Source organism: Telmatherina bonti (genome assembly GCF_933228915.1).
Source record: "Telmatherina bonti genome assembly, chromosome: 19".
Lineage (NCBI taxonomy): Eukaryota > Metazoa > Chordata > Actinopteri > Atheriniformes > Telmatherinidae > Telmatherina > Telmatherina bonti.
Window position 1 is genome coordinate 23,802,440 of NC_136617.1, and position 27,820 is coordinate 23,830,259.

General features: G+C 40.1%; 1 protein-coding gene across 1 annotated transcript; it reads right to left on the reverse strand.

The window, feature by feature from the left end:
• Positions 1-26,671, reverse strand: LOC306769983 (inactive phospholipase C-like protein 2; the record flags this gene model as incomplete). The annotated part of the gene is made up of 12 exons (XM_079258751.1): positions 1-177; positions 320-429; positions 5,310-5,385; positions 7,284-7,487; positions 10,501-10,787; positions 10,920-11,169; positions 11,509-12,732; positions 12,863-13,325; positions 14,168-14,328; positions 14,504-14,653; positions 14,815-14,916; positions 26,432-26,671. 12 exons carry the CDS (start codon positions 26,669-26,671, stop codon positions 1-3), a joined length of 3,444 nt encoding a protein of 1,147 aa, XP_079114877.1.
• Between the last annotated feature and the right edge of the window lie 1,149 nt (positions 26,672-27,820).

Genomic DNA, 27,820 nt, shown 5'->3' on the forward strand with positions numbered 1-27,820 from the left:
CTATGCCGAGCTACCTCTAGCAGTCATGTTGTCATCTTGACCTCGTCGTGTTTGTGAGCGGACTCTGCTTAATCCTACCCTTTCTTTAGTGAGGTTTCCAGTCAGAGCGGCATCATGCACCTGCTTCATGTTCTCCTGGACTTCAGCCTTGGTATGTTTCAGCAGGTCAGCCTGGCCCTGGAGTGGCAGGATTGAAAGAAAATAAGGACAGAAACAAAGCAAAAGGAAGGGTAAAAGTAGATTAAGGGAAATTAAGAGTAAAAAAACAAGAAGAGCATCTAGCTAAAAGCTACAATTGTTCTTTGAGTGAGTTGCGTACCTTAAGGATAGTGATGTTCCAGCTGAAACTCTCCAATGCTCGACTAACTTTGGAACCTTTTAGCCCTTCCTTTGCTGCCAAGCTTTGCAGTTTTTCATGAAACTCCATGGCTAGAGCAGAAGAACGCAACCACAGCAAACAGAAACTGTTACTTTATAAGCCATATTTAGGAATTGAAGGAGGATCATATTGTGGAGCTAAACAGGCTAGCGGGTCATCTTGTTAGATGTAAAACAACCTTTTTATTTCTTAACACACCAACATGGCATCAAGGTAATAGGGTGACAATGTTTAGCATTAGCTAAAGAGCTGCATTCAGGTTTTTATGAGCATTTGGCATACTGAAATCACCTCAGAGCCTTCCAAAGGACTGCTTTGTCTGTTTTCTAGCAAGTACCAAGCTGAAATTCATCAAATGTTGTGAGGTGAACCATGTGCAAGATGTGTTGCTCTAAATCACCTTTTTTCTATCCAAAAATGAGACATTGATTGGTTTGGCTTGAATATATATATAAATATATATATATATATATATATATATATATATATATATATATATATATATATATATATATATATATATATGTATATATATATATATATATATATATATATATATGTATATATGTATGTATGTATGTATGTATGTATGTATATTTTCCAAGTGAGAATGTATTTAAGAAGCAGTCTTTACCATCCTCAAGTTGAAAGGCACATATGGAGAGACTTAAAACTATTGCAAAAATTAAACTTTTTACCATTTTAGTCGAGCTTCAGGTAGCAGATGTCACAAAGAAAAGGAAAAGTATATATATAGTATAAAAATGCAAATGAGAAACGAAAGGAATGGATGAAGAATCTTAAACGAATGAAAAAATCTTCATAAAGGAAGCAAGACCGTGCCACACAAGTTAAGCCGGAAGCTAGTTAGAGTTTGTGCAGTGAATTGTGTTGTGTGTCTGGCTTCCTCTGGCTGCCCCAGGTCACTGTCCAACTGTTACCATGGAAACCCGGAAGTGGGTTAATACGGGGCAAACATCACTGTGAGCCATCAATGAAATCTTACATGCCAAGTTGTGGACTATTCACACGCACGGAGTCAACAGATGAGATGCAAGTATAATTCCTTGCACATTATTCTGTTCTGTCAGAAAGCGACTGGAATCATGGACACACACCTGTACACATATCCCTGCTCCACATTCACACACCTACATAAGTTGCTTAAATAATAACCTTTAATGTTCGGTTGCTAGGCAACTTGAAGCCTACGTGCAAATGTAGTGTTTGTGCATGCGTCTATTTCTCAGCAAAACAAAGCCGGTCATGGGAATAATGTCTTCAAGCAATACAAGGACAGAATGCGCACACACACCTACACACGCAGAAACAAACCATGTCCTGACCCAAAGGCCAAACAACCTTCATGGCGCAATGCTCACCAGAACACCTTCCCCTTTCTGCCCTTCATGTGAACTGTGAGCAGCTGAGACAGGAAGGATCTGATGTTCAGTCCAATGTCCTCAAAAGACAACCAGTAATATCTCAACTGTGTAATCTACTGTACACTTCCTGATGTGAATCTCAGCACTGTGCAACCCGAGGCCCTGTGAGGAAAGCAGCTGATCATCGGATGTTGAAAAAAGCGTAAATAAATTCACACACAAAGTTTCTGATGGCGTGGCAACAGAACTGTTGTTAGCAAATATATGTGTGAACTTCTTAAGATGTTTCTACATAATACCCATAATCCTCCTCTCATGCAAACAATCAACTTTTTTTGTAAAAGATCAGCAAAACTTGAATGCAGGAAATGCTGTCACTGTATTAAATTTAGAGTTAATTTTAAGTATTAAGCTCAAAAGTCAAATTCAACTTTTAAGATTCGATAATTCACAGGTTAACTGCTATGTGCTACAGTGCATTACAGTGTTTATATGTGTAGTCGTGGCTTCAAGTGCTTTTTCCTCCATCCAGCTGAAAGGAGGGTCTGAACTCAGGAGCAAAGTAAAAAGCTGGAAGAGGCCCTGCAATCAGTGTCAGAGAGGCATCATCGGTGTGCAGGGTACAAATGTGCTTCCTTTGCTTTTTTTGTAAGTTAAACAAGTGTTGTTTCTCTATTCCCTTTAAAGCTGCTGGGCTGTTCACTTCTGCTGGAAGGAGGCTACTTGTTACTTAGAGAGACAGTTGTAAATTTTTTTTTACTTATTCATTGCTCCTTGGGCCAATATTACTGTTTGGGGATGGCTTGTGTCATAGGTCTTTTGATTAGTGCCCGTGTTGGTGCCCTTGCTGCTGTGGTCTGGTCGACTCCTGGTGCTGACGTCTCCTGTGAAAGTGTTTTCCTCACCAGGCTGCTCTGTGTTCAGCAACATATAACTAGGTGTATGCGTGATGATAAAGGTGAGTGTTGGAAATAGGTTTTGGTGTGTGTGTATACGTGTATGTGTATGTTAAAGTGTGTGGGAAGGGCGAGGCTGATGGATTTTTCTTTATTCTGCTTTTATAATGTGTACAGCACTTTGTGTTACATTTTATTGTATGTAAAGTGCTTTATAAATAAAGTTTGATTTGGTTTTACTTGAGCTTAAACAAAAGCTTACTAGGCTGCTCTCATTGTGGGATTAGTGTTTTATTAAGTTAGCAAATAAATAATTGTACATACATTTACTCTATTTATTTGACACTTCTGTCACTGGCCATCATTTATTAGTGCTTCCCACCTCTTCTCCCCAACTTAGGGAATGATCGCTCCATATTATACTCTTTTGGCTGTTGAATCATTTATCTCCAGCTGAAAAACAGTCCTTATGAAATCTGTTGACATGGTTTTATGTGAATTCAAAATAGTGAGAACACTGCTTTTTAGAAAAAAGTATTTTAAGAACTGTGCATTCACAGGATATTTTGTTTTTCGCTTTGCCTCGAGTGGCTTGATTTCTCACATGACTGCAAACTCTACTCCAGAGTGTGACTTTAGTGAAATATACTTAACACCTTCAACTCGATGAGGCAGCAAAACAACTTTTCTTTTATGCTGCTATTACTGTTTTTCATTAAAACGAAGAAAGATAAAATTACAGATTTACAAAAACCTGATCATATACAAATAAAAATATCTGCAAGGGTGTGTGACTTCTTGTAGCTGAAATTCATGCATAAGACCCCACTTCCTCTTACTGTAGCTTTATGTCATCCCTCTTGTCTTCAATTTCCATGCCCCACCCTCCTACATTTCTGCTTCTCTCTTCTTTCATATAGATGGGGGTCAACAAGGCTGCAAGCTGCAGTCATTTACCTCACCTCTCACAAACATGACGCCTTAGAACATTCAATAAACGTGTGCATCAGAGTAGACGTGCAGTCTTTGCTCATTAAACACTAGAAATAAATGTGAAAATAAGTCATATAACTGTTGAAAAACAGTCCATCCTGATGAACTCCTGTCTAGCTTCTGTTTTCCTGTCGGTGTTGCCACCAGCTACATGTCTCATTTGTATCCCTTGTCTCTTTTCTTCCTGCTCAGTTTCCTTTTACTTCCCGGATGTGACTTCTAAATACCTATCTACCAACAGTCCAATGCTTTCTTCTGTGTGACCCATTCATTCCTTAGAGCCGTCTACCCACTTTTCCTAGAACAAGGGTGGACCTCTGCCTTGGGATCACCTGATTACCATCTTTACTGTGTACACACAGGAAGAGCTTTGTTCTTAAGAGCAGCCCTTAGGTTCTTTTATCAGATGAATGTATGATCACTGAGCCGTCGGCTCGGAGCTAAGCTAAGCATTTTTAAATCTATTTGCATGTGACAAGATGCAAAATAAAGATCCACGGTGGATTAACAGGAGATAACGGGGCTTCGGCTAGTTGTAAAACACACAAACATCGTAACAAATGGATCCCTTCCTTAGTCCATGGCCTCAAAAATGTAAAAAATATAATCCATGATGTGAAAGGAGATAAGTCTGCAATTTTGTTAACAACATTCATCTCTGCCAAACACACTCTTGACAGCATCCCTAGAACCATCATCTTTCTCTCGAGCTATCAATTTACCTCCTGTTTATCTCAAATTCTCCTTGGTTTCATCTTTTCCACTCATTCTTTTAGTCAGTTGTATCAGAAAAGCAATTTGGCACACAGTTAAACCCACAGAACTCTGAAGAGACACAAAGAAGCTGATATTACTCAATCTATGACCTAAGGGGTCTTTTTTCTTTTTCTTTTAAGAGACATTTAATATATGTAGCTGTTATTTGTAAAACCTAGCATGTTAAAAAAAATTCACAGCAACATTGTGAATGTTTGATTTATCTGGACAAAGTCAACACTTTTAAATGTCGAACATATTGTCTCCTGGGAGACAGCCAGAGACTGAATCTGGGTGAGAAATGTGATGTGGGCACTGTGTGTAGCCTGTTGGTGGGTTTGAGGGGTTTGTTTATTGCCGCTGGGAGAGCAATCTGGCAGACTAATGTCAGATGACCCAATGTGTCCCTGCTGAAGTAAACAAAGCTCTGCCAAAAAAACACAGACATTACATCAGAGGGACAAATATTTTGTCCTTCACTTGAGAGGCAGAGAGGTGATTGAAAGTGGGAGTTGTGCCAATTTAAACCTCCTTCATCCAAAACATACAGATGAACCAGACCAGTCTAACGGCGGTCATTAGCCAGAATATCTGCAGGAGATGGAACTGGGGAAAATAAGATGGGCAAAAAAGAAAACGGAAAGTAAGGAAGAAGATAAAAAGGAAAGGAAATCCAAAGAAGGAATGGAAGGATAAGGGAAGGAAAGGACAGGACAGAAAAGAAGCAAAAGAAGTCAAGTATACAGCTCTGCTGAAGAGGTTGTGTGGGAGTTGTCACTAGTGGACTAGGATTAAAGGCATAGCCTTATTTCTACCCATCATGCGCATCATAACACACGCTCTAAATAGCAGCATCTCATGTACACACACTGAATTGCAAACACACGTAAAGCTACACACCCGTTGTCTGTATATGCAGGATCTTGTTGTGGATCCCGTCTGAGAGCTCGATCACAGCTCTGCTCGCATTGACCATCTGCAGACAGAGAAACAGGGCCTCTATTAGGACTCTGTTATTTTGGCTTTTTTTTGTACCAAGCACCCACTGTTAAACATTTATAAACATGGTTTATATAAAAGAACACACACACACACTCAGACTAAAAGAACAGATTATTTTCAAATGAGTAAAACACTGCATTTTTCTTGTGTTTGTACATATAAGGAAAATGTCAACAGGAGGTCCCACAGTAGGAAAATACATATGCTGCATGCACATGAAGGCACCCATAGACACTAACGGGATAGCTCTTTCTAAGTAAATGAACACAGAAAACACACACACACTCTCTCTCTCTCTCTCTCTCACACACACACACACACACACACACACACACACACACACACACACATAGATGACAAAACAGGGACTATTAATTCTGAAGTTCCTCTCACAAACCCTGTTGGGACCTGACCCCTCTATGGGAAATACAGTAAATGCTGTTCAACAAATAAGGGATTAACTGCAGCACACCTCTCCGACCAGATCAGTGCATCAGGGCATGCATGAGTACACACATTCCTATTTCCAGTCCCTTCTTTCATGTGTCAGGATTGAGGTGTGGAACCCATTTAAAAAAGCTGCATTTAAATCTATGCTAATGGCATTCGGCACCGGGGTGAGCTTTTTCAACCCTGATCTGCTCGGCTGGAACGGAAGTGGCTAGGGACACAAACAAACACACATGCATCTCTCACTTAGACCCACAATGCACAGATAAGCAGCCTCACGTGCTTGGTGCATAGCAGTGACAAACAGCTGTGGTTAAATGAAAGTGTCACAGATTATGTGCCGAAACGTTAATGAAAACTGAATGAGACTAGAAAGAAATCTATTTATCTCTGCAGCAGCCCGACTGAATGCGTTCTCGCTTCCTTCACAATGCACTTGCACACATTGCATATGCTCTCTGTATAGAGTTTCTAAAATGGCAATTCATGTTGACTGTCCATCATGCAGCGCAAGAGATTCCTCAGGAATATCTAATATAAAGTAGCGACGAGTCTGCTTCCAAATGTAATTTTAAAAAAGAAGTATTTCATTAGCACATCAGAAAGTGAAAAATCCCATAATGTTTTTCATCATTGCAACAGGCCACCATTCTCTTATGTGCTGCTCCAGACCACAAAACCCACTTATTCTGGACAGCCCAGTCCAACTTGACCCAGAGGGAGAGAGCAGTGACAAGAACTGAAAGACATTATTGAGCGAGAGAGGGAACAGGATGAACATTCAAGGACACAGACTGACACCAAAGGAAGTATATTGAAGGTGAAATAAGAAAGAAATCTAGAGCGAAGGCACAATTTGAGCGCCCACTTAAATGATTCATCACTTCAGACTGACTGATTTGAGGAGCCGCTGTAAATAACAGACCAGTTGGCTGCTTTTATCTACAGCAGTTCTTCCTGCTTTTATGTTTACTTGCACAAAGGAGATTTTTTTTTATTATTATTCTTGATGGCAAAGTTTATTTTTAGATATGATTATATGAATTAAATCTGATTAAAAAAAAAAAACCCTTCCTCTTGGTCAATGAATGTCTGTGGTTTATTTGGATGGAAACACATTGGCTTCAGGCCAATATGAGGATGTTGATGACGTGATTATAAGGCTTGAGCTAAAACAACTGGGGTGTTGTCTACTAGTTAACAATGAGTGCTTGCTCTGTGCTTTAGTGCATACTGGCTACAGAAGATTTTTTTGTTGGGACGAGAGCGTTTTTAATTTTAGGTGAAGCGATCAGGAAATAGGAGGTGACTAGATTTGTTGCCATCTTTCCTTCCGTTTGATGAATTTCAGATTTATCATGTGTCTGCATATCATTTATGCAGTGTGCACATGAAGAATATCAGCATTTATTTTTCCCTTACCGTTTCATAAGTGGAGACAACTCTGCGTAGGACATCTGGCAGGGGACCCTGAGGCTCCAGAGTGGGGTAGTGGTCCCGTAAGTCAAACAGCAGCAAAGGCGTCCCCTCTGGTCCTGACACTCTGGAGCTCAGAGCCAGCACACACTGCATGAGGTTAGCCACAGCGGACACTCCACACAGCTCCCTGAACACGGCCACAGAGTTCTGTTAAAAAGAGAGCAGACAAATGAAACCTGCTGATTTCACATGAACACACATTTACTGTTTATAGAGGAAAAACACTGAAAGATATAAAATAAATATCCAACAAATAACTGCAAAATCTTTTTTCCTCTCTGTTGCCCATCTTAATTTTCTCTCACATACACATGTATTGAACACCAAGCCCATCAGTGCAATTTGTCTTTTCTTTCAGGTACTGATTGTTTTTTTCAGTTGAAGCAGTTTAGACAAAAACTGACTGAACTTCTAATGACTGTTTTGTTGCCACAAGATGACACATGCAGCCACAGACTAAGCTGCTGCATGGCTCATAAATATTACCTTTTGCACAATAACACTGATTTGGTATTGTTCATACTGGCCTAAATATAAACTGAAACATATAATTCTGCAAAGAGGATTATGCACATCACAAACATGGTGTAACCCTCCCATGAGAAATAAACATTATAAATACATGTTCAAACGAGGCCCATGCTGTGATTCTTACCCATGGCTTACATTACTATTTCCTGATGCCTTTATTATTACCAGATTATTAGCCATAAAAGCAAGGCTGTTCTTGTTTTCATCTCAGGAGTTTGTGGGTAAAAATTGGGTCCTTGTGACATGAAAGGCAGCTAGATGTCCTGCAAAAGTGAGTCAAATGATGTCTTTTGACTACAGGAATATTTTCCAGGATTTAGGGTCTTGTTGGGCATTCTTTCCCCAACCCCAAATATTTCAACTGTGGTAAGGACAAGACATTAATTTCATTTAATTTTATTTTTTTATTTATTTCATTTGACAGGGATAATGTACATCAGCATTAATCACAAAGAAAATATGCCTAGTACCAGATTATAGCTCTCAGAACTAATTTCCATCTGTTGTCCCTGGACTAACAAGACACACAAAAAGGAATTAAACACAATTTGAGTTTGCCTGGACTATTTATGGGGTTGCTGAGCTAAACATCTTTGACCGCCTGAATTAAAGTTTTTATGTCCGCCTTCCTGTCTTGATCAGTCAAGCTGCAGAAATAGTTGTCTGCTTCATGCCTGCTCTAATTAGATGTTAAGACAATGTGCACCAGTGGTTGCAGTATTGGCAGTCTTCCCAGCTTCAATTGTACTGCTTCAGAATAAAAGAGGTTGCTCTAAATTTGACAAAAAAAAAAAGAAGTGAAATCAATCAGAGAGATGTTAATCTTGTTTCACAAATGAAAAACACCCCAAAACCCCACAGAAATGTGAAATATTAATACACTTCCTGATTGAGTGCTTTGCAGATTGTTGTGGAACCAGCACAGCAGCTGAACATGAGTGCTGGAGAGTAATAGGCTTCAGCCGACCTAATTTGCTTAATCCACCCTGTAAGTAAGACCCAGGTGAAAATATGAAAGACCCACACTGACATAATCTCTCAGCTTCTGGCTGCTGTAGGTTAAAAAGTGCTTTTTGAGCAGTTTGGTTTGGGTGTGTCGCAACCGTCCAACATTACAGATGTTAAAGTAATGAGGTTAGTAGTTAAGATGGTTACATTTGAAGATCGTCATGGACACACCAGCAAGTTTTGAGTGGGGTGAGGATGTCTAAATACTCACAAATTAAAACTTTAAGCATTTGTGCAGCACGGAATTTACTTTTCAGTGTATCTTAAAGTCATCCATAAGAGTTTTACTTTTAACTGGTGTACAAACATATAATATTTAGCCTGCAGCGGTGCAACGGATGTTGATGTCACTTTGTGGTATACATGGAAGGTTTTTACATTGTCTGTATGTATGGACAGATTTTGTAATTGGCAGTATCACAACTTTGAAGTCTAAAGTTTTTGAGGGAGAGATTAACTTCCGGGTTGGGCTTGAAAGAGAGTGTGTCCCAAGTATGAGCTGATGGCGCTGCTGGGGGTCCTGCGGGACCTGGGGGTGCCTGTGGTGCTGCAACCCAGGAGGAAGAGAAAGAACGATTAACTGCATGGGAGGTTTGTGTGTGTGAGTGTAGTGTGTCTGAATGCTGGTAGGATTGTGGAGGGCTGGTGGGTCTTGTTGTGGGTGGTGGTCAGGTCTGGGTCTGGGGGCTGCTGCCCTCTGGCCTGCTGGGCTACTTCTCTTCAGAATGTGGAAGGGGTATGCGTGTGTGTTTGTTTGTGTTTGTGTATGGGTTAGAGGGAAGGGTTGATGGCATGTGGGTTGGGGTGGGGGGGTTATGGCCTGGAGCCTGTACTACATTGCCGTGGGTGCTGTGTCTGCAGCCTTTCCCTGCCTCCTTCCAGGTGGGAGTGTGTGATCCTTCCTGCAATCCACTGCCTGGTTCTGTACTCCACGTTGGCGGTTTGTTGTCCAGTTTTTGAGGACCTCTCTTTCTGCTTCTCCCCCATCTGAGCAGGTGTGGTTGCATTTGCATGATCACTCAATATAAGTCTTTTTTTTTGTATATCTACCACTCATATGTGCATACATGCACACACCAATACACGCACCCACATACATATATACAAACACTTTACTGTTGTGGTTGCTTTTATTATGTTGATGATTTTGGCAGTCTGTCTTTCTGCAGGTTCTCCTGATGATTGTCTTCTGTGCATCATTTAGAAACCTCATGTTTTCATTTCTCTACAGCTGCTTGTATTTTTTGTCTGTTTATAGTTGTTTTCTATGTGTTGTACCTTGGCCTCCTCTCTCCACGTTTTACTCTCCTTTTCTATTTAGTTTACTCTCCTTACTTTCTACCTTTCTGTCAGATCCAGCATTAGTATGTACACAAGTTTAGCAAAAACTAAATAAAAACAAAATACAATACTTAAGTCTCAAGAGAGGCTAATATCCATAGTGTAATTTTTCAACAGGGCGCCATTCTGCTTGCTATGATTCAGTACAGGACAACACGAGTAAACCTGGTCCTTACTCTGTTCTTTCACACCATGATGACAGAATCTCTCCACAAACAGGAAACCAGAGTGTATAAAAAGCTTCAACAGTAGGTGACACCAGGATCTAACGTTTCCTTACCTGCATATTTCCTCTCAAGTCAGTGGCTTCTCTTAATAGAGGAGCAGCCATTTTGAAAACCTCGTCCACAGCCCGAACTCCTAAGTCCCTCAAAGCCGTGTAGTCCCTCCCTTTTCTAGCCTTCCGTACCGAGAGGCCTCTTTTGTGGGGCTTTCCCCCTCCCCTCCGATTTGTGAGGGCCACATGCACAAACAGCCAGGCATGTGGAAGGTCCTCGCCTGTGAGGGACTGCAGGGGTACATGTCGATAGCCAGGCTGAAGACATTCCAGAGGTATGGTATACTGACCTACAGAGGCAGAGAAATTACGTTTAATGATTATATATTAATAATGTAAAAAAAAAAGAAATATAATTTCAGCAAATTCACACTTTAAATAACTGTAAAAGTTCTGTGTGAAGCTTCTTTATACTCACATACCTATGAATTCATCCCCAATAAAATCATCATCCAGCACCACAAAACGAACCATTGCAAGCTCAGGCAAGTTGATCTGGAACTCGAAGCTTTCATCGAAAATAGGGTTGTCCCCGTTCTGGGTCACAGTCCTGGTGCGGCGCTCTGTGCAGTCAGCTGGGATGCCATGAATCTCCACATACACATATGGGTCCACCACATCTCCTTTGGCCCCGGAGCCTCTGGGCTTTGGTAGATTCTGCCCACTGATCACCTAGGAAGACGAAGCCTATTGCTTAAACATTGTTGATTTTTAGAACAAAGTCACAATTACAGATGAACAGACCAATTTTTAAATAAGTTTGATCTTGATTGTGTAGTTGAAGTGCCGTTGAAACTATTTGCTGTAATATTGTTCTGAAGCCTTCAAACCACTAAATAATCCAGTTCTATTTTAAAGAAACTGATAAATATTTTAATACAGTTTACTTTATGTCTATGTAACAAGACATTAGTCATAAGTATGATCCAAGTTTCAAAACACTGAATTATACTCAAAGTTTATTTCTTCTACTAGAAGATGCATTTCATTGTTTTCTACACAGTACCACACCTTCACATGCAGCAGCTGTGGAGACACCCCAGGCACCGTGTCTCTGGTGTCAGCACTGAAATAGGACACCTCCTGCCGCATGATAGCTGGCCGCAAAACATAACCACAGTTCCCATTCTGCCGGAACCAGGCGGTGTTCAGGTCCATCATGAGTCCTGCTGTCTGAAAATTCATTGACACAATCTGGCAACCACACTTCCACAGGTCCTGGGGGTTCATGTTGCTTGAGTCAATACGCATGGGGCTGGGATATACCCGTGACAGGAAATGTTTGTTGTGGTTGACAAAGTCACCGGGGCTGTCACCAGCAAGTCGTACAGCCAAAGACTCATGGAAAGAGCACAGTTCCCAAGGTTTTTGGCTTTTGGAGGATGTTTGAAAGTCTATGAATTGTACAGAATGACAAAGAGTGACCAGGTCAGAGAGTCCTCTCAACAGCTGGAAGCGTTTGGGAGGAAGATGAGGAGGACTCGACTGTGCAACAGCTGGGACAGAGACACTTCTCTGCACCACATCTTTCTCATTTCCCCCCAGTGCTGCCCCACCACTACTTGCCGGTTTTATTCTTTGACACATTTCTGCACCTTCATCCTCCTCGCTTACATCCCCATCATTCCCATCAGCACCTGGTCCCAACCTTTTACCTTTGAGCAGGATTTGATGCCTTAGAGCATGTGGCGATGGTAGATACGAGGCCTCTTCATCTGGGAGATCTGTGTACAGCCTTTCTCCTAATATCTTCACCAGATATTGCAAAAGCACTTTCTGCTGGCGCAACGAGCAGTGGTTTTCAATACACAGAATTAACGGGTACTCTGATGATACAAATGCAAACCTTCCAATCACTTCTAACACGCAGCGCAGGGCGAGCGGGGGGGAGAGAGTGTGCCCAGTACACACCACTGGTTCCTCGTCAGGGCCGTCCCAAATGTCCAGTTCAACACACCGACAACCCATCTTAAGGGCTCGAATGTAACCGGTGATATCTGAGGGACCGCGAAACTGGTCCTCAATGAGGTAGGTGTTGTGGGAGGAGTTGATATAGTAGTGGGACAAAGGCTGGGTCATGTCCTGGCAAACAATGTGGTGCTCTGGGTCAAAGAGGTGGCACTCTGCTGACGTGAGGTAGCTGGTGAAGCCATCCAGTGACAGGTATCCCTGCTGCCGCCCCTCCTCAGATGGTTCATGAGACTGGATGAGTTTCAGGCTTGTTTCCTCACTCACCTAAAGGACAAAGCAAGAAATGACCAAGTGATAAATGAGAATGTGCACATTCACAGACATACCTGATCCCGAGGATGAATGTGTCCTTGATTTGTTTCTTAAATGTGTGTTATCAATTTGTGCTACCCACTTGAGCCATGCCTTGTTCAGCCTCGATGAACTTCATCAGGTCTTCGGCGTCCAGGAACTCTTTGTTTCTAGAGAACTGCACCAATAAGAAGTAGATCTCTGGACGTGTGCAAAAGTCGTGGAAGACCTCAATGAACTCCTGCTTCGTGACTCTCTCAGTTCTTTCAGGTGACTTTTCGCAGTGGTCTTTAACTCCAGATCCATTATCCATTGTAAGCCCGCACGTCTTCTCCCTGACTCTTTGGAGCTCTTTAAACCTGTGTTCTACTTTTCCACCGCTCACTCCAGCATTCACACCTTGTATCAGCTTAACAGCTGACTTCAAGGGAATCCCGTCCTCTGTGTCATCCTCCGTATCCAAATCAACAACAGAAGAAAACAATCGCTCCAGCCAGCGAAGACGAAGACTGTCCTGACTGCTGGCAAGCATGTCCAGGGCATGTTTTCCATATTGCATGAGATACCTAGAGGCAGACAGGATGCAGTGTTTGAAAAAAAATGTAATAAACAATTCCAGTTTTATTTTCAAACGTTTGAGCTGTGACTGAAATATTGAACATAAGAAGTGCAGCAGAAGCTTTCATTCGAAGTCCAATCACGTGTGCTGGCACAGTCTTTTATAACTAATAAAACTCAGAGGACAGTACAAAGACATCAGCTGAAGAAATGATCACAGTTATTTCTAAGTATAAACAATAGTGGAGAAAAAGCAAGATGAAAGACACAGAACATTAAGTCATTATCTGTTTATCTTGATGTGAGTCAGGGTACCAGTTAACATCATACAACCTTGTAAACAGAACTAACCTAACTAAAATATTGAAGTGAAGCTGAGCCACTACTACTTATATAACAGAGGATAATGTATATATTTTAATAGGTTATTGATTATATGATGTTCTTTGCTTAACCCTTTAAGCCCAACCCATTAAAAATATGGTAATATAAGTACTTCATTTAATGGGAGATCCTTACTTGGCTCTTTAACAAAAAGAAACAAGCAATATTAGAATTTATTTGGGAGGTATTTACCATTTATTACTATTTTATATGCCAAAATTATTATAAGAGTAAACCTCTACACATCCTGCTTTATGGTTTTTGCAGAAGATTGTGTTCAACAGGATTTTGAGCAGTTTTTACCATAAAATGATGCAAAATGTCTCCAAAACCTTGTGTATCAAATATGTCACATTGGGCTCTACTGGGTTCAATAAGACTAATAGGTGTAAATGGTTTTCTGGAAAATATTGTGATTTTCAAGCAATTACTGTAAAACTGATCTCAGTTCTTTGCATTATCCTACCTCAGGCCAGTGACCCAAATGTTAGCCACTTCAGCAGAGTTGGCCACCAGGTCCAAGCTTTCATAAATCTCACCATAGATGATGGAGAAAGCACAGTCCTCAGATATCTGCTCATAAACGCCACTTGTGCGGAAGGTTTCTGTGTTACGACCTGTCCGTACCTGGAATTTGTGACCATAAGACATGGGGAAAAAAATTACATCAGAAACAATAAAACCAAATCAACTGTTGCACTCCATATGCTTGAGGGTTGTAAATATTTCTAGTGCTTTAGTCATAAGGACTCATTTGAAGCAAAAAGAAAACTGTGTGGGTTGACTGATTTCTCATACTCACCTCACGTATAGAGGCAAGAGAAATACGAGCTTTGTCTGACTCTTTCTTGGATGGCTCCCAGCATAGAGCTTGAAGGCCTGCATCAAGAAGGTAGTAACGTTGGTACACACGCGAGTTGGGTCGGATTTTCTTCAGCTCACTCCCTTCAACCTGGAAACATGGTAGGAATGAAGATACCACTCACAGACACTAACTTTACCTTAACACCAAGGTGTTAAATGTTTGCAAGCCTAAAAGCTGTTTTGATTTTGTTTGGCACCTTAGATATGACTCTAAAAGGTATGTGAAGGATAACGCGGTAGCTGACCCACCATAGAATGAATACAATCAGCAGCACTGCTGATCTTCTTCTCTGACAGACTGCTGCTGAAGGACACCGTCTTCTTCCTTTCCCGACCAGCACGTGAGCCATCCTGAACAGAATGGATGCAAGGATGAATGAAAGGGACAGAGGGAAAAGATTACGTAAGGCAACATTTTAAAAAAAAATGGTCAAAAGAGAAACACAGTAAGAGACAAGCACAAACACTAAAATTGCTTTTTTTTGCATTAGCATGACAAACATTTTTCCAACCCACAATGGATCTCAAAGGATTAAACGCTACAAGCTTATATAACCATACAGATTATTTAGTCTACCACATACAAACTCCTCTTCCCAATCTGTTATTGTTTTCCCTGATACCATGCTAAAAGCCTTTGCTTGCCCTTGCCCTTCACCAAGACATCATTAATCATACCTGACTAGACAGAAGCATCAGACTGCAGCATTCTAATTCTGCCCCTTCACCATGACACCGGCAGGCTCAATCAGTTTATCGGAGCACACCATCACAATTCATCCATTTCATTTATTGACAAATTAGATGTCACCCCCACAAAGAGCACTATGCTAACAGAAAAGAACATACAGCATGTGGGCAGTTATTCAATTATATATATATTAGTCCTGATAAAATCAAATCAAAGAGCTAAGTTAAGTTAGTTTAAGTAGGATAAGCAGGATAACATAATTACCCCTGATTCAATCCCAAGTGGAGTCATTGACAACGCAGCCACATACTCAACAATGTACAGCTCAAGCAAGACAAAATAACTACCCAAATTTAAAGCACTGATGCTTCTGAAATCCAGAGTGACATCTGCAAATGTATCATCAATCGATCAAACCCCAAAGATATTCTATTTCATAATCATCAACCATTAATTAATAAATGAATGCCACAATTTAAAGAGTTTGACTGTTTTTTTTTTCTGAAAGAAGCAATAACTAAAACTGGTCCACGATTTCATAAGCGTGTCAGTAATAATCTAAAAAGCTCAGCTGATCACAAGTGTGCAGATTGTAATGAACATCTGTAGACACTGATTAGTCTGTACTCATCACCATAACTCTGATTTTATTCTAATAAGACTTCATATGAAACTCAAGAGCTCTCGTCTCCATCAGAAATGAAAAGAGGACAGAGCCCTTAATATGAAAAAAACATGGGAAACATAAAAGACTACAAAAGAAAAGACACAGAAAAAGAGAGAGAAAAAGACCAGAGCTGTGTTTGATCTGAAGAATGAACAAGTGAAGAAAGGGAAGCATAATTCAGACAGGGTGGAAACGTTACCCATCAGATGGAAGGGTGGGCACCTCAACACTGCAATTCTCACTAAATCAATCACCTCATTAGGACTCAAGTGTTTCCAATCAAGTTTTTGAGAGTGTGAAGGGAGATTCACACTGTTTAAAAAAAAAAAAAAAATCAGCTCTAAAAATATCCTTAGTGCCTTAGGGTATGATACAGTGATGGAGACAGATTGAGGGTGTGGACAAGCCCACTTTCCAAATTAGCTGCATGAAAAGAAATAAGACATAATCCCTTGAATTCCATCCCCTTAAAACAAGCTAAACATTATCATGAGAATAACACTAAGTTATAAACAAGTTTATTGTTTGTGTGCTCAATAAAAACATATCTCTCCTGGTGGAGCGCTTCAACAACAACACCTCTACATTTAACTCTAAATTAACTGAAAACACACAAATGCAACTCAAAGAGGAAATTTGATAAGCTAATCAGCATTATTGTTCTGTAAAGTACACTCCACTTAGAATATCATCAACAGCTTCTGGGAAATTCCTCATTGCCTCTGGAGTGACGTAAAGCAAACACGTACACAGATAGATTTGCTGTTGTAAAGTAGTTTATGGTATCAGCAATAATTCACACCTTCCTTTATCTTTGTTGTGTACTGCCAAGCACAGGAGATTATTGTTAGCCTTAATGTAAACCTGACACCTGAGGGTAAGACATTACTGAGAATGGTTCCTTTGTGGATACAGCAGCCCCAATACCGGCTAGAACATGTCATCTCCAATGACATGTTTCCACTATGTAGGAGAAAATCTTGCTGAACAACAGGTACTTTCCCTTAAAATCCATTATGGCTCAAATGGTGTGCAGCTGTCGTCAGAGGTTTTTGAAGCAGGCAAGAAGTAAGATTCTTCATGAGCCTTATTTACATGTCAGGATTTGATTATCATCAAGTGTGTGGGCTGTCCTGCATGTCCACCTCTATTGACATAATACAAATTGTATAAATTACTCATAGAGTGAGATAAAATTCAAACACACAAACAAACACTGCCTACATCATTGTGGACTTTGAATAAATTATCCTGAGAAGTACAAAAGGGCTTACGTAAGCTCAAAAATGGATAAAAGCATGATAAAATGCAAACATATTGATTATTCTATACACAAACAAGACACAATGTTCAGAATACATTGAAAGGGCTGCGTGCACACGCACACACAACACATACACACAAACATAAACAAACAAAAATATCAACTTGCATTCCCTGATAAGAGCCCAATTCCTTTCTTATATAACTTCTGTACCCTATGTCTTCATTGCAGAGGCCCTACTCTGTTTTCTCACAAAAAGCAAGATGAGTCTCTTAAACCACCACTGTGCTTGAAAACAGGAAGCAGCCCATCAGCCTATCACAGAAAGCTTCCTGTAACTCCGCTGAGAACTGAGGCAGGGTGACAACAGATAGGAAAAAGAAAGAAAAAAGAAGTCAGTAGTGAAACCCACATGACTCCTAATTCTTGGTACGGTATCAGTTATTTTAAGGTTAAGGCTGCGCTTAGCATGTGCTAAACGTGATGCGTGTTTTTAACACTGCTGATACAAAAAGTTTGATATACTGGAATCAAAGCAAGTGGTTGACATATTATAAATTTCCATGAACTGACAGTTTTCTTTTTTATGGGAACCAAAAAAAAAAAAAAAATGCTATCGCTGCTAGCATGTAGCCCTGCAATATGCTAGCACGCTAATACTTCAAATATTTCTGTTGCATTGACAACTGAAAAGTAGATTTCAGTTTTTCAGACTGAGGATACATAGAAACTTGTAAAATGAAGGATGCAGGTTGCTGTTCCAAGTAAACTTTTTTGTAGCTGATAAAAAGTGTTTCAAAGTCACTCAAGAAACGACGCGCTGCATGAAGTGAAAAGAAAAAGGTTGGACTTTAGCTCAGGAGAAATGGTTACACACTGGGAAGATATATTTAACTGATGCCATGAATAACTTCACGTTTCTGAAACATACATGTAGAAAGACATATACTGTGGTCATGGAAAAGATTTTAGTCAGTTTAGGAAGGGTCAAATCAGTGGCATGCATCAAGGAGATTGCAGAAGTTAAAATTAGTTTAAAAACTGTCCAATACATTTAAAAAAAAAAAAAAACTGTCAGGATAGGGGGTAATCATGGTCTTTGAGGAAGAAGTGTAGCCGGAAAAAAAATCAGAAGATGTTGATCAGCAATCAGTTAAATGTTTAGTGAAATCAAATTGAAGAAAAACTACAGTAGAACTCAGGACTGTGTTAAATGTGAAAGACAGAACATGTCCACATTCACAATGTGAAGGGATCTCAGGGAATCGGGACAGAACAGCTCTGTAGCCAAACAAAACTACTAATCAGTAAAGCTAATTTGGAGAAATAGGTTTCCGCTTGGTGGGGAGCATAAAGACTGGACTCTGGAGTAGTGGAAGAATAATATGCGATCTAATGAGTCAAGATCTTCCCTGTTCCAGAGTGATGGGATCATTAGGGTACGGGGAAAGGCAGATTAAGTGATGGATCAATCATGCCTAGTGTCTACTCGACAAGCTACGTGGGCTGTGCTATAATCTGGGGTTGCTGCAGTTGGTCAGATCCTTATGTTTAGCAACATGCCAAAACAATGAGATCAACTGACGTCCTGAATATCCTGAATGAGCCGGTTATTCCATCAATGGACTTTTTCTTCTCTGATAGCACATATTTGAAGATGACAATGCCAGAATTCACAAAGCTCAAACTGTGAAAGAGTAGTTCAGGGAGCATTAAACATAACTTTCACACATGGATTGGCGAGCACAGAGTTTAGACCTAAATGAACCCCATTGAGAATCTTTGGGATGGGATGTAGAAGGCTTTAGAGAGTAGTCAAACTCCCCCATCATTAACAGAACATTGGTAAAAATGAATTAAGCACTGGATGAAAATAAAATTTGTGACACTGCAGAAGCTGACCAAAACAATGCTGTAAACCAAAAGGGGGTCCAACAAAATAGTACAGTGTGCGACATTTCTTTTGGCCTGGCAGTTTAATAAAATAAAAGTCTAATAACTCATTTCAGCTGTGGGAGGAGAATCCATAAAAAAAGATTACTGCAGATAAATTTAGTTGATTGTGTGACTATGAGATTACTTTTGTTCCTGTTGCAGCAGGACACCAACACACTGATTAAACAGATGGGCAAATGTAGGGATGAATGGAGAGCGACAGGAATGGGAGAGACTGGGTGGCACAAACTATTATCACAGAAAGACACACAAAAGGACAGAGATTAGACTCAAAGTTCACATTCGAGGAAGGGAAGACATGAAAAAAAAAAGATGCTGTCGTCAAGGAAGTTGCCATGCATCTTTAGTGCGTTCATTCAAAGAGCTACATCTTATTTAATGCACCAAAGTAGCTCGGTGCCTTCAAGCAGCTACATACATGAAATGATTCATGAGAGTGTTTGTATGCAACAAGCTTGTATCTGTAATTACAGCTTCACAGAGTCAGCAGAGTGGAGATGTAGGTCATTAGTGGGCGGCGTCTTTGGTCTGTTAATTAAGACGGAAAGAGAATAAAAGGCAGTTGCTGGGTGAGAGAAAATAAAGAATAGAGGGAAGCAAATTTATAGGGAGTGTGAACAGAAAACAGCCTTGCCTGTGGCCTTGTGTGTGTAAGTGTGTGTGACAGCAGATGATTGATGGTTAATGGGATAGTTTATTCCATGAGCCTCTCGCCCTGGAGCAGAACACCACGACTTGGGTCAAAGAGGGTATTTATTGTGCGATGTGAGCATACGCAAAATAAATAAATAAAAAAAATAAAATAAATGAAAAAAAAACCCACAAGAACAAAAATGTAATAATGGAATAAAAATAAACAGCTGTGACATCAGATTTAATACGACATTGTGCCTTTTGGCAAATACCACTAAACTGTTTCTCTCAATCAGCGCACAAGATATTGACTATTACTCTGTAGGTAACTATAGCAACAACACTGTCAAATTATTCTATGTCACCAATTATGTGTAAATTATGGCACTATCCTTGACAAGTTAAGCTGATTATGTTCAAACTAAAATGATCCTTTCTTGTGTAGAAAGTCATATCAAGAAAATTGTGTTATGCCTCTATTAATAAAGTTCTCCACCTACATATCATCTATTAGCCTGTTCTATTTTATTAGGGCTAGCAGTTAAGTTATATATTGATTAGGATGACAAGATTAGACTGAAATTAGCAATATATAAAAGTAGTCATAAATGCTTTGGAATGGAGTTTTTTTCCTTCCTAAACTTACTGTTATTCTTTTTGGGGCATATAAGAAGTCTCCAAAGTTACAAAGCCAAAAGTCTGCAACAAAAGTATTTATTCTTTTCTGTAGAAGAGCCCAATCTGGAGACAATTTAAAAAAGCTCAAGTGGTCTTTGTTTTTAAGATCATCTTCAAGCATATTTGTGTAATGCCTGCCTAGTTGCCGATTTGGCATATGTCAAAAGAAGAAAGCAACTGCTTTGCATAACACAATTAAAGCAGATTAGTCCTTTCAGCAGGCAAACCAGCAGGCAGACCTTAAAGAGACAGTTACTAAAACTGAGGGACAAGTACAGCTGTAGAACAGTAAAAGTAAAACTATGTGTTTTTATATCATAAGTATGTAAGTGTTGTAAAGAAGATCCATAAAACAATAAGCCTGTTATTGAAAACATGTTGCATCTGTAAATACCAAGAATCTACAGCCGTGCTTTTGTTGTCTGTTATCTGAAGAGTAGGAGCTTGAGTTTAATGCTAGTATCCTCAGAACAGCAATATCACTAAACTTACTACATGGTTACCGCATTTACCATTTTAAATGAGCACACCCTTATTGCCTCATCCAGTCCTCACATTAAAACTGAAAACTTTATGAAATGAACACTAAAAAATATTCTAATCATGTCATATAAAAGCAGAGACAATAATCCATCCAGCCTCCCCCACTGCCTTTTTCTCCAACTCCTACCAGCTTTCCCAAAGAGTACTTCATGAAGTCATATTTGTCTACATGCTCAGTTGAAGTGCAACCACAAGACATTGTGTAAGACTACAATATACTTCATTTCAGGATCTAGACAAAGCCACGAGAAGCCCTTTTCCTGTGGACCTGAGTTATTCGCACATAACCTCTCATTTCACACCATTGTAAATGACCTTCTTGCTTTTCATTGAAAGCTTAAATGGCAGTTGTAGAAAATCTGTGTCGGTGCAGGCAATGCCCTTTATTTAATACCTCGAGGTTAACTGCACAACTGAGTCAAATGAATGAAGAAAAAATTAGCAATAAAATATTTCACCTCTTTCTTTACTGTTTACAATTATAAATTATGTAAGACGAGACATTATTGACGACCATTATTAACAGTTCTTGCATACGGATGTTTGTAAACTCTCTTGTTTCTCCTCCAGGCATTTCATTCCATGAGTCTGATTTTAAAGAATAAATAAAAGTACCAGTCTTCAGTTCTTCTGACTCTGTTAGTTGTTTTTAGTTGTGGCACTCACGAATACAAATCTTGCAGTTCTGCGAGCTATTTAAAAAACTAAGCCATGTTTAGTTTAAATCTGCATTAGCTTGCATGTGTGTGTGCTTCAGATGCCAGTACATTAAAGACAAATAGAGCAGACGAAGCACCGTGTGGTCAGGTTAGTCTGTAAGCGGTTGAGTGTACTGGAACTATGTTCAACAGAAAATGTGGTGAGCATTCGTAATGTCTCGGCTGCTCTCTCTGACGAGGAGCATCTGCCCTTGTGGCGAGTGGAGCAGCAGATGCTCTTTTACGCTTTCAACCTTTGAAGTCCCCTGTCCATGCATACACAAAAACTCGCACACAATCAAACTCACACATCACACAAAATGAAGCAAGCAAAAGGTTTGATTCGAAAAGGTCATCTTGTCAGAGAGCTAACCACAGTTTTAGCTGACAAACGTCAAAGGTACATTTTCCAAAGATAGTGGAACCAGCAAACACACAGATTAGGTACCCAGGCATCTTCTGAGAACACAAAGATGTTGCTTAAGGTGTCAGTTTCATTCTTACATGCATTAATAATGACTTTGTTGAGCACAATACTCACAAACATTTACATTCACAATTACACAAATCAAATCCTCCCACATGAGGGGGATATTTTGTCTATTCAAGCCACTGGCAAAAAATGTCATTGGAATACAATGAGATAAATAATCATTATTATTATGAGACAAATCAACCAGATCATAGCTGTTAAACAGAAGCTTTCATGTTTAAATAAAACATTTTGTTTTGTCTCACAGCCAGATATCAAGACTCAATCCCCACATGAAAAAATTTCCAAGTTTTACTAAACTCTGCAGAGTGGGAAAGAATCAAGGATTTTTACCACTCTCTGATTCCTAAAGTCAGAATTATACAATGAAAAAAAAAACTCTTTCTGAAGCTTAAACACTCCCTCAGGATTAAAGAAATTGGCCTCCATTTTTTTTTTTTTTAAACTGTCACAGCTGTGAAGAAGTAGCTGCAATAACTCCTGTGTGAAATCATCTGTGTCAGTGCCCTGAAGTCAAGCTTTTCTGACACGATGAGACAGAAAACACAAAAACAAAGAGGAAAAATCACAAGGAATTTTCTTTTAACAGAAATGTAACAGTTTGTTTACATTGTGTGTTTTTTTAACCTTCTGGGCATCAAGTAAACTGATTAGTGAGGATAAAAACTAATTCCTGAATCAGTGCTTTAGAAATGTCTTTTCAGCATTGCAAAGCAGTAAGAAACATATACTAGTACTGACACACACTGATAAACTGTCCTGCTAGTACATCTTCTCATGCAAAATTGTTAGCAAAAACTAAAAACAGACATGAGCTTGAACAGCTGCTGAATGATCAGAAGGAAACATTTTTAAAAAGCAGGATGAGAGTTCACAAAGTAAGAGATCACAATCTAATGTTCCCACATTAAACCAATCCTGAGTGGTTTTGTAATTCCTTAAACATCTAGTTTATATCTGGTGGGGGACTGATTAATAACACAAAATGTGTCAAAATGTGAATTTTCTGTTTTTATTATTGCATTATATTGAAATTCAGAATCACATTTGAAGACATTTGAAGAAATTGGAATATACAATTAGTTTCCATCTTCTGAGTCCAGGCTTGGTTGATTGAAAGGAAACATAATGGGATCACCTCTTGGAATATTTGTTGAACTCCTTATTAAATTGTTTTGCATTTTGAATCTATCCTTTCTTTCTTAAATGCCTGTTCTATGCTAGCCTGGCAAGCCAGACTATCTCACTGTACCAGCGTAGAGTCGCTCTGTATTGACTATATAGTGCACTCCAGTCTGGCGTGCCAGACTAGTTTTATCCCGGTCAGTTTAATACGGCTTTAAGACTATCTAATCATCGGCCAAGAGGCAGGACATCCTGAGCATGTTTCATGAATGAACACAGAGGCAGGCAACCACGCACACTACCTATAGTAAATTTAGAATAACCACTTATACTAAAATGCATGTCATTATAATGATGTTGTGCTGTGGAGGAACCAAGACAACATGCAAGCTTCACACGTGGAGGCATTACCCAACATTTAACTTGTTAGCTATTGCATTTAAGTTCTGCCTCTCATTTTATATTACCTAATCTTTCCTATTTTTTTATGTCATTTTGCCTATTTTGTATAAAAGATTAAAAAAATATAAGATATGTGGAGCCATCAATGAGTAGCACAGCTAGGAGTGCAGAATAGCAATATTTCCTGTGGCTTTGTCACAATGAATGAGTAACTTGATCTTCTCCCTGTTCTGTGCTCATCCAGTTCAAATCGGTTTAAAGCAGACTAAAGATGCTGATTTGAACTGTTGGAGGTGCTCAAAGCTACTCTGACTCAAACAACTATCATCCAAAGCTGTGTGCTAATGCCTCGAGCTTATGCTGCTCTCTTAGTCTGAAAAACTCATCAAACATTTACACTGATAAAACTATAAATACTAATAGATTTGGTTGTAATATTCATACTTTATATATCGTATTCAAAGGTGGTCAGGCAAACTAACTGTCTGATTTGTATCCCATCCCATCCAGTAAAAACAAATCTAACACTGGAAGAAAACAGAGGAACCGTTTGACATTTCAGGAATGCTACTTCCCAGTGTTGTGTACTTAGACGAGAACATTTAAAACACCCTCACGTACACACATAACATGCAACAGAGATCCTTGCGGTGTGCGCTGGCATGACTAATGAGTACAGGAAATCAGATATTTGTTCCGCCCCATTTTACTAGAAGGCAGGTCTGTGCAGGTGTGTGTGTGTGTATAGGCTGAATGTGCATGTTTCTGAAGCTAAGACAAAGTGAAAGAGGATATCTGATGATTATCTTAGATGAACTTGAAACAAGCTTCCAGTCAGTGGACACCTACAACTATATCTTCACCATGCACGTGAAGGAGACAATAAATGGGAGGACAGATGACAGCATGAGATACATACTAATGAAACGCTCTCATTAACTAAGCTGAAGGGAGCATGAATAAGCACACATACACTAGATATAACCCCCCCCCCCCCCCCCCCCCCCCGCTCCTTTTAAAACTGGTCTGGAATGTCATTCTTCCTGTTTATCCATCCAACATACCACCCGAACTCCTGTGGAATCCTGAGGTTAGCTGTACGGGTAATCTGGCAAACAATAAAACATGACTTTGTGTTGACAGATGGATTCATAACTCCTAACATAATTCTTAAATGGTTAAGCTCCAAACATCTATATCCACAAGCATGTTTACGATAATAGCACTATGTACTCTACTGCTGTCTGGACGCTGAGCGCTCTTGGCTAAACAAATCCACTCAGTGATAAACATCGTCCAGGCATGATCATTTCTACCTCAACATAAACTAAGCGTATGAAGTGCACAGTGTGCTTTCCCCTTCAGAACCCATCGTGGCAGTGATGCTCTGGAGCCATTTAACATCCTCACATCATAACGTGGCACTGCATCTCAAGCACTATCCACACCAGGAGGGATCTCGTGCTATTTCTGACTTCAGAACTTCAAGCACACAGAGCAGTTTTTAAATCATCCTTGGTAAAGCTGGCTGCAGCAGAGGAACATACAAGAGCAGGCCCTGTGTGTGGGCAAAGAGGTGAGATTTGTCTGTTTTTCTGTATGTGTGTGTGTGTGTGTGTGTGTGTGTGTTGCATTTGTAAGTAATTTGTCACCAACTGCTCATGATTAAACAGCAATATTGCAATATGTACTGTGTGAGGAAATTGGCTAACAGGCCGGCTTCCTGTCTTCTAGAGTCATTGCCAGCTGCACACTGATGATGGCATGTTCAAATAATCATGTCTTAGCAGGCGGCAACTCTGGAGAAAAGCAGCAGCCACAGATCAATGTAAGACCTCCCATATGTCCAGAGGCTGAACCCATAAAAGGACAAAATCAGTGGATGAATAATTGTTTATATGCTATGGATATGATGCTGCTTTCTTTGGTGTTTTTATTTTAAAAAGAAAGAAAGACAAGCAAAAGCAAGACAGATGAATTATGTTAAGAAATCTTCGCTCAAATAAACTTGTCATCAGTTCCTATGTGTGCACTGACAGGTGGGTTAACAGGAAGAAGATACTAAGCTACAAAAAGGCAGAGAGAATTTCTTCTTTTAATCAAAGATTGTGGCAGGTGGTTTTGCTCTTTGGGTCCTCCTCCTACTCGCTGAAGCTAGTGCTAATGAGTGAGACTGTCAGGGATTTTGCAGCAGTGTGGCTTGCTGCAAAAGCTTGGCAATTCTTGTCCAGCTCTGGTTTTAAAGCTGTTCATTTGAAGTCCAGGGAGAGCAACACTGCATGTGGCTTCAGAAATGATAGAGGATCTATGGGCATGGATTTCCTTAGCTATCAGCAGCACATGAGGTGAGATGAGGTGACTGATTACTGAGCTGCTTGGCACAGATAAAGGAAGTTGACAGCAGGCGTCAACATGCGTTTACAGTTAATTCACCGGTTTCAGGTCGATCGCAGTGTTGGAGACCTGTGCATGAGTGATAAGTCATCAGATGACTCAGAAGTGTTTTATGGCTCCTGACTATTTAATTATCTATTATTTTATTAGTTGGCATCAGCAGAACCATTCCTGCAAAGCTTGTAGTGTTATAACTGAATTATTCAACTCCTGGTCTGTGTTATATTCTCTATGTTGCACAGCTGCAAGATGTTGGATTCTAGCGAGTTTGCCACAAGATATCTGCGCTGTTTTCTTCTGATTAAAAAGAATAATATCCTACCTTGATAAGACTGCTGCGCCGAGGAATCGGTTTGGGAGCTGGATCTGAACCGGTGCCCTCCCACGTTGTGGATTCGCAGCCGGATTCATTTTGGACCCTCTGAACATCGCCTGACTCGCTGCAGTTTCCGTTAGACACGGGCTCTCCTCGGTGCGTCTCTGTGTTGGTTCTGCTTCCCCCCAACGCAGTTTTCCAGCCAGCAACCGGTGGGTCCGCCTTGTTCGCTCCAAATTCAGCCATGGTTGACACTTCTGAGAATGTCTCAGTTCTCATAAAAGACTGCGGAGCTCTTGAAGTGGCGGCGTTGCAGGACGTGCCATCGTGTGAACAATCGGCGACGGCGCGTCAGGAGCAGAGGAAACTTCTCTCTCTCTCTCTCTCTCTCTCTATCTCTTTCTCTCTCTCTCTCTCTCTCTCTCTCTCTCTATCTCTTCTCTCTCTCTCTCTCTCTCTCTCTCTCTCTCTCTCTCTCTAGCTCTTTCTCTGCCTCTCACACTGAAGTGGGAGGCGACAGCTGGAGGACAGCAATTACCGACACACATTATAGGTCTCCATCCGCCGCCAGAAACTGGATGTGCGCTTGCGTTCAGAAAATGTAAACACCGCGGAGCATGGTCTTCTTCCTCCTCCTCTCTAGGGTTTAATTCCTCACAACAGTTTCATCTGTTGTATTTTTACCATGGCGTTTTCTAAAATTTAGCATTTCAAACTGTTTCCAGACCTCATCCGGATACATTGGGTGTCTGAGAGAGTGGCAGCGAGCTATGGAGTCATCTGTCAGCAGTCAGTTGGATGAATGAGGAGGTGGCAGCCCACTGCTTTCCGCCTCCGCTACAGCAACACTTTTCTATGAAAGCAGCTGTGATCACTCCATGGCTTGTTATTAATACTTATTGTCAGTCACTGTGCCTACACAGTTGCATTTTCTGGTTTCCCGAGTGTTGAAAACGTCCCCAGATGTCTGAGATTATTCGACCAAAATGCTTTGGGAAACTGTTCAGACCTGCAAATCATCGAGTAATTACCATTTATAACTTCCAATTGCTGTGATGGACTGGGGACCTGTCCAGGGTGTACCCTGCCTCTCGCCTGATTGCTGGGATTGGCTCCAGCTAACTGGACTAACCGGTGTAGAAAACGAATGAATGAATAAACTCCCAATTGATGATGTAATTCACAATTAATGCTCATTAAGCTTCAGTAAAACGGATCAATCAACAACTGAGAATGAATGAATTAGTCTACAACTTGCAAACAAACCCTTCTTTCCTATAGGAAGGTTTTGTTTAAAATTAAAATTACTTGGCACAAATTAAGAGAAAATTTATGTCTAGTTGATTATTTCTTTGTTATAAAGATGCTTCTTTAAAAAAAAAAAATTATACTATT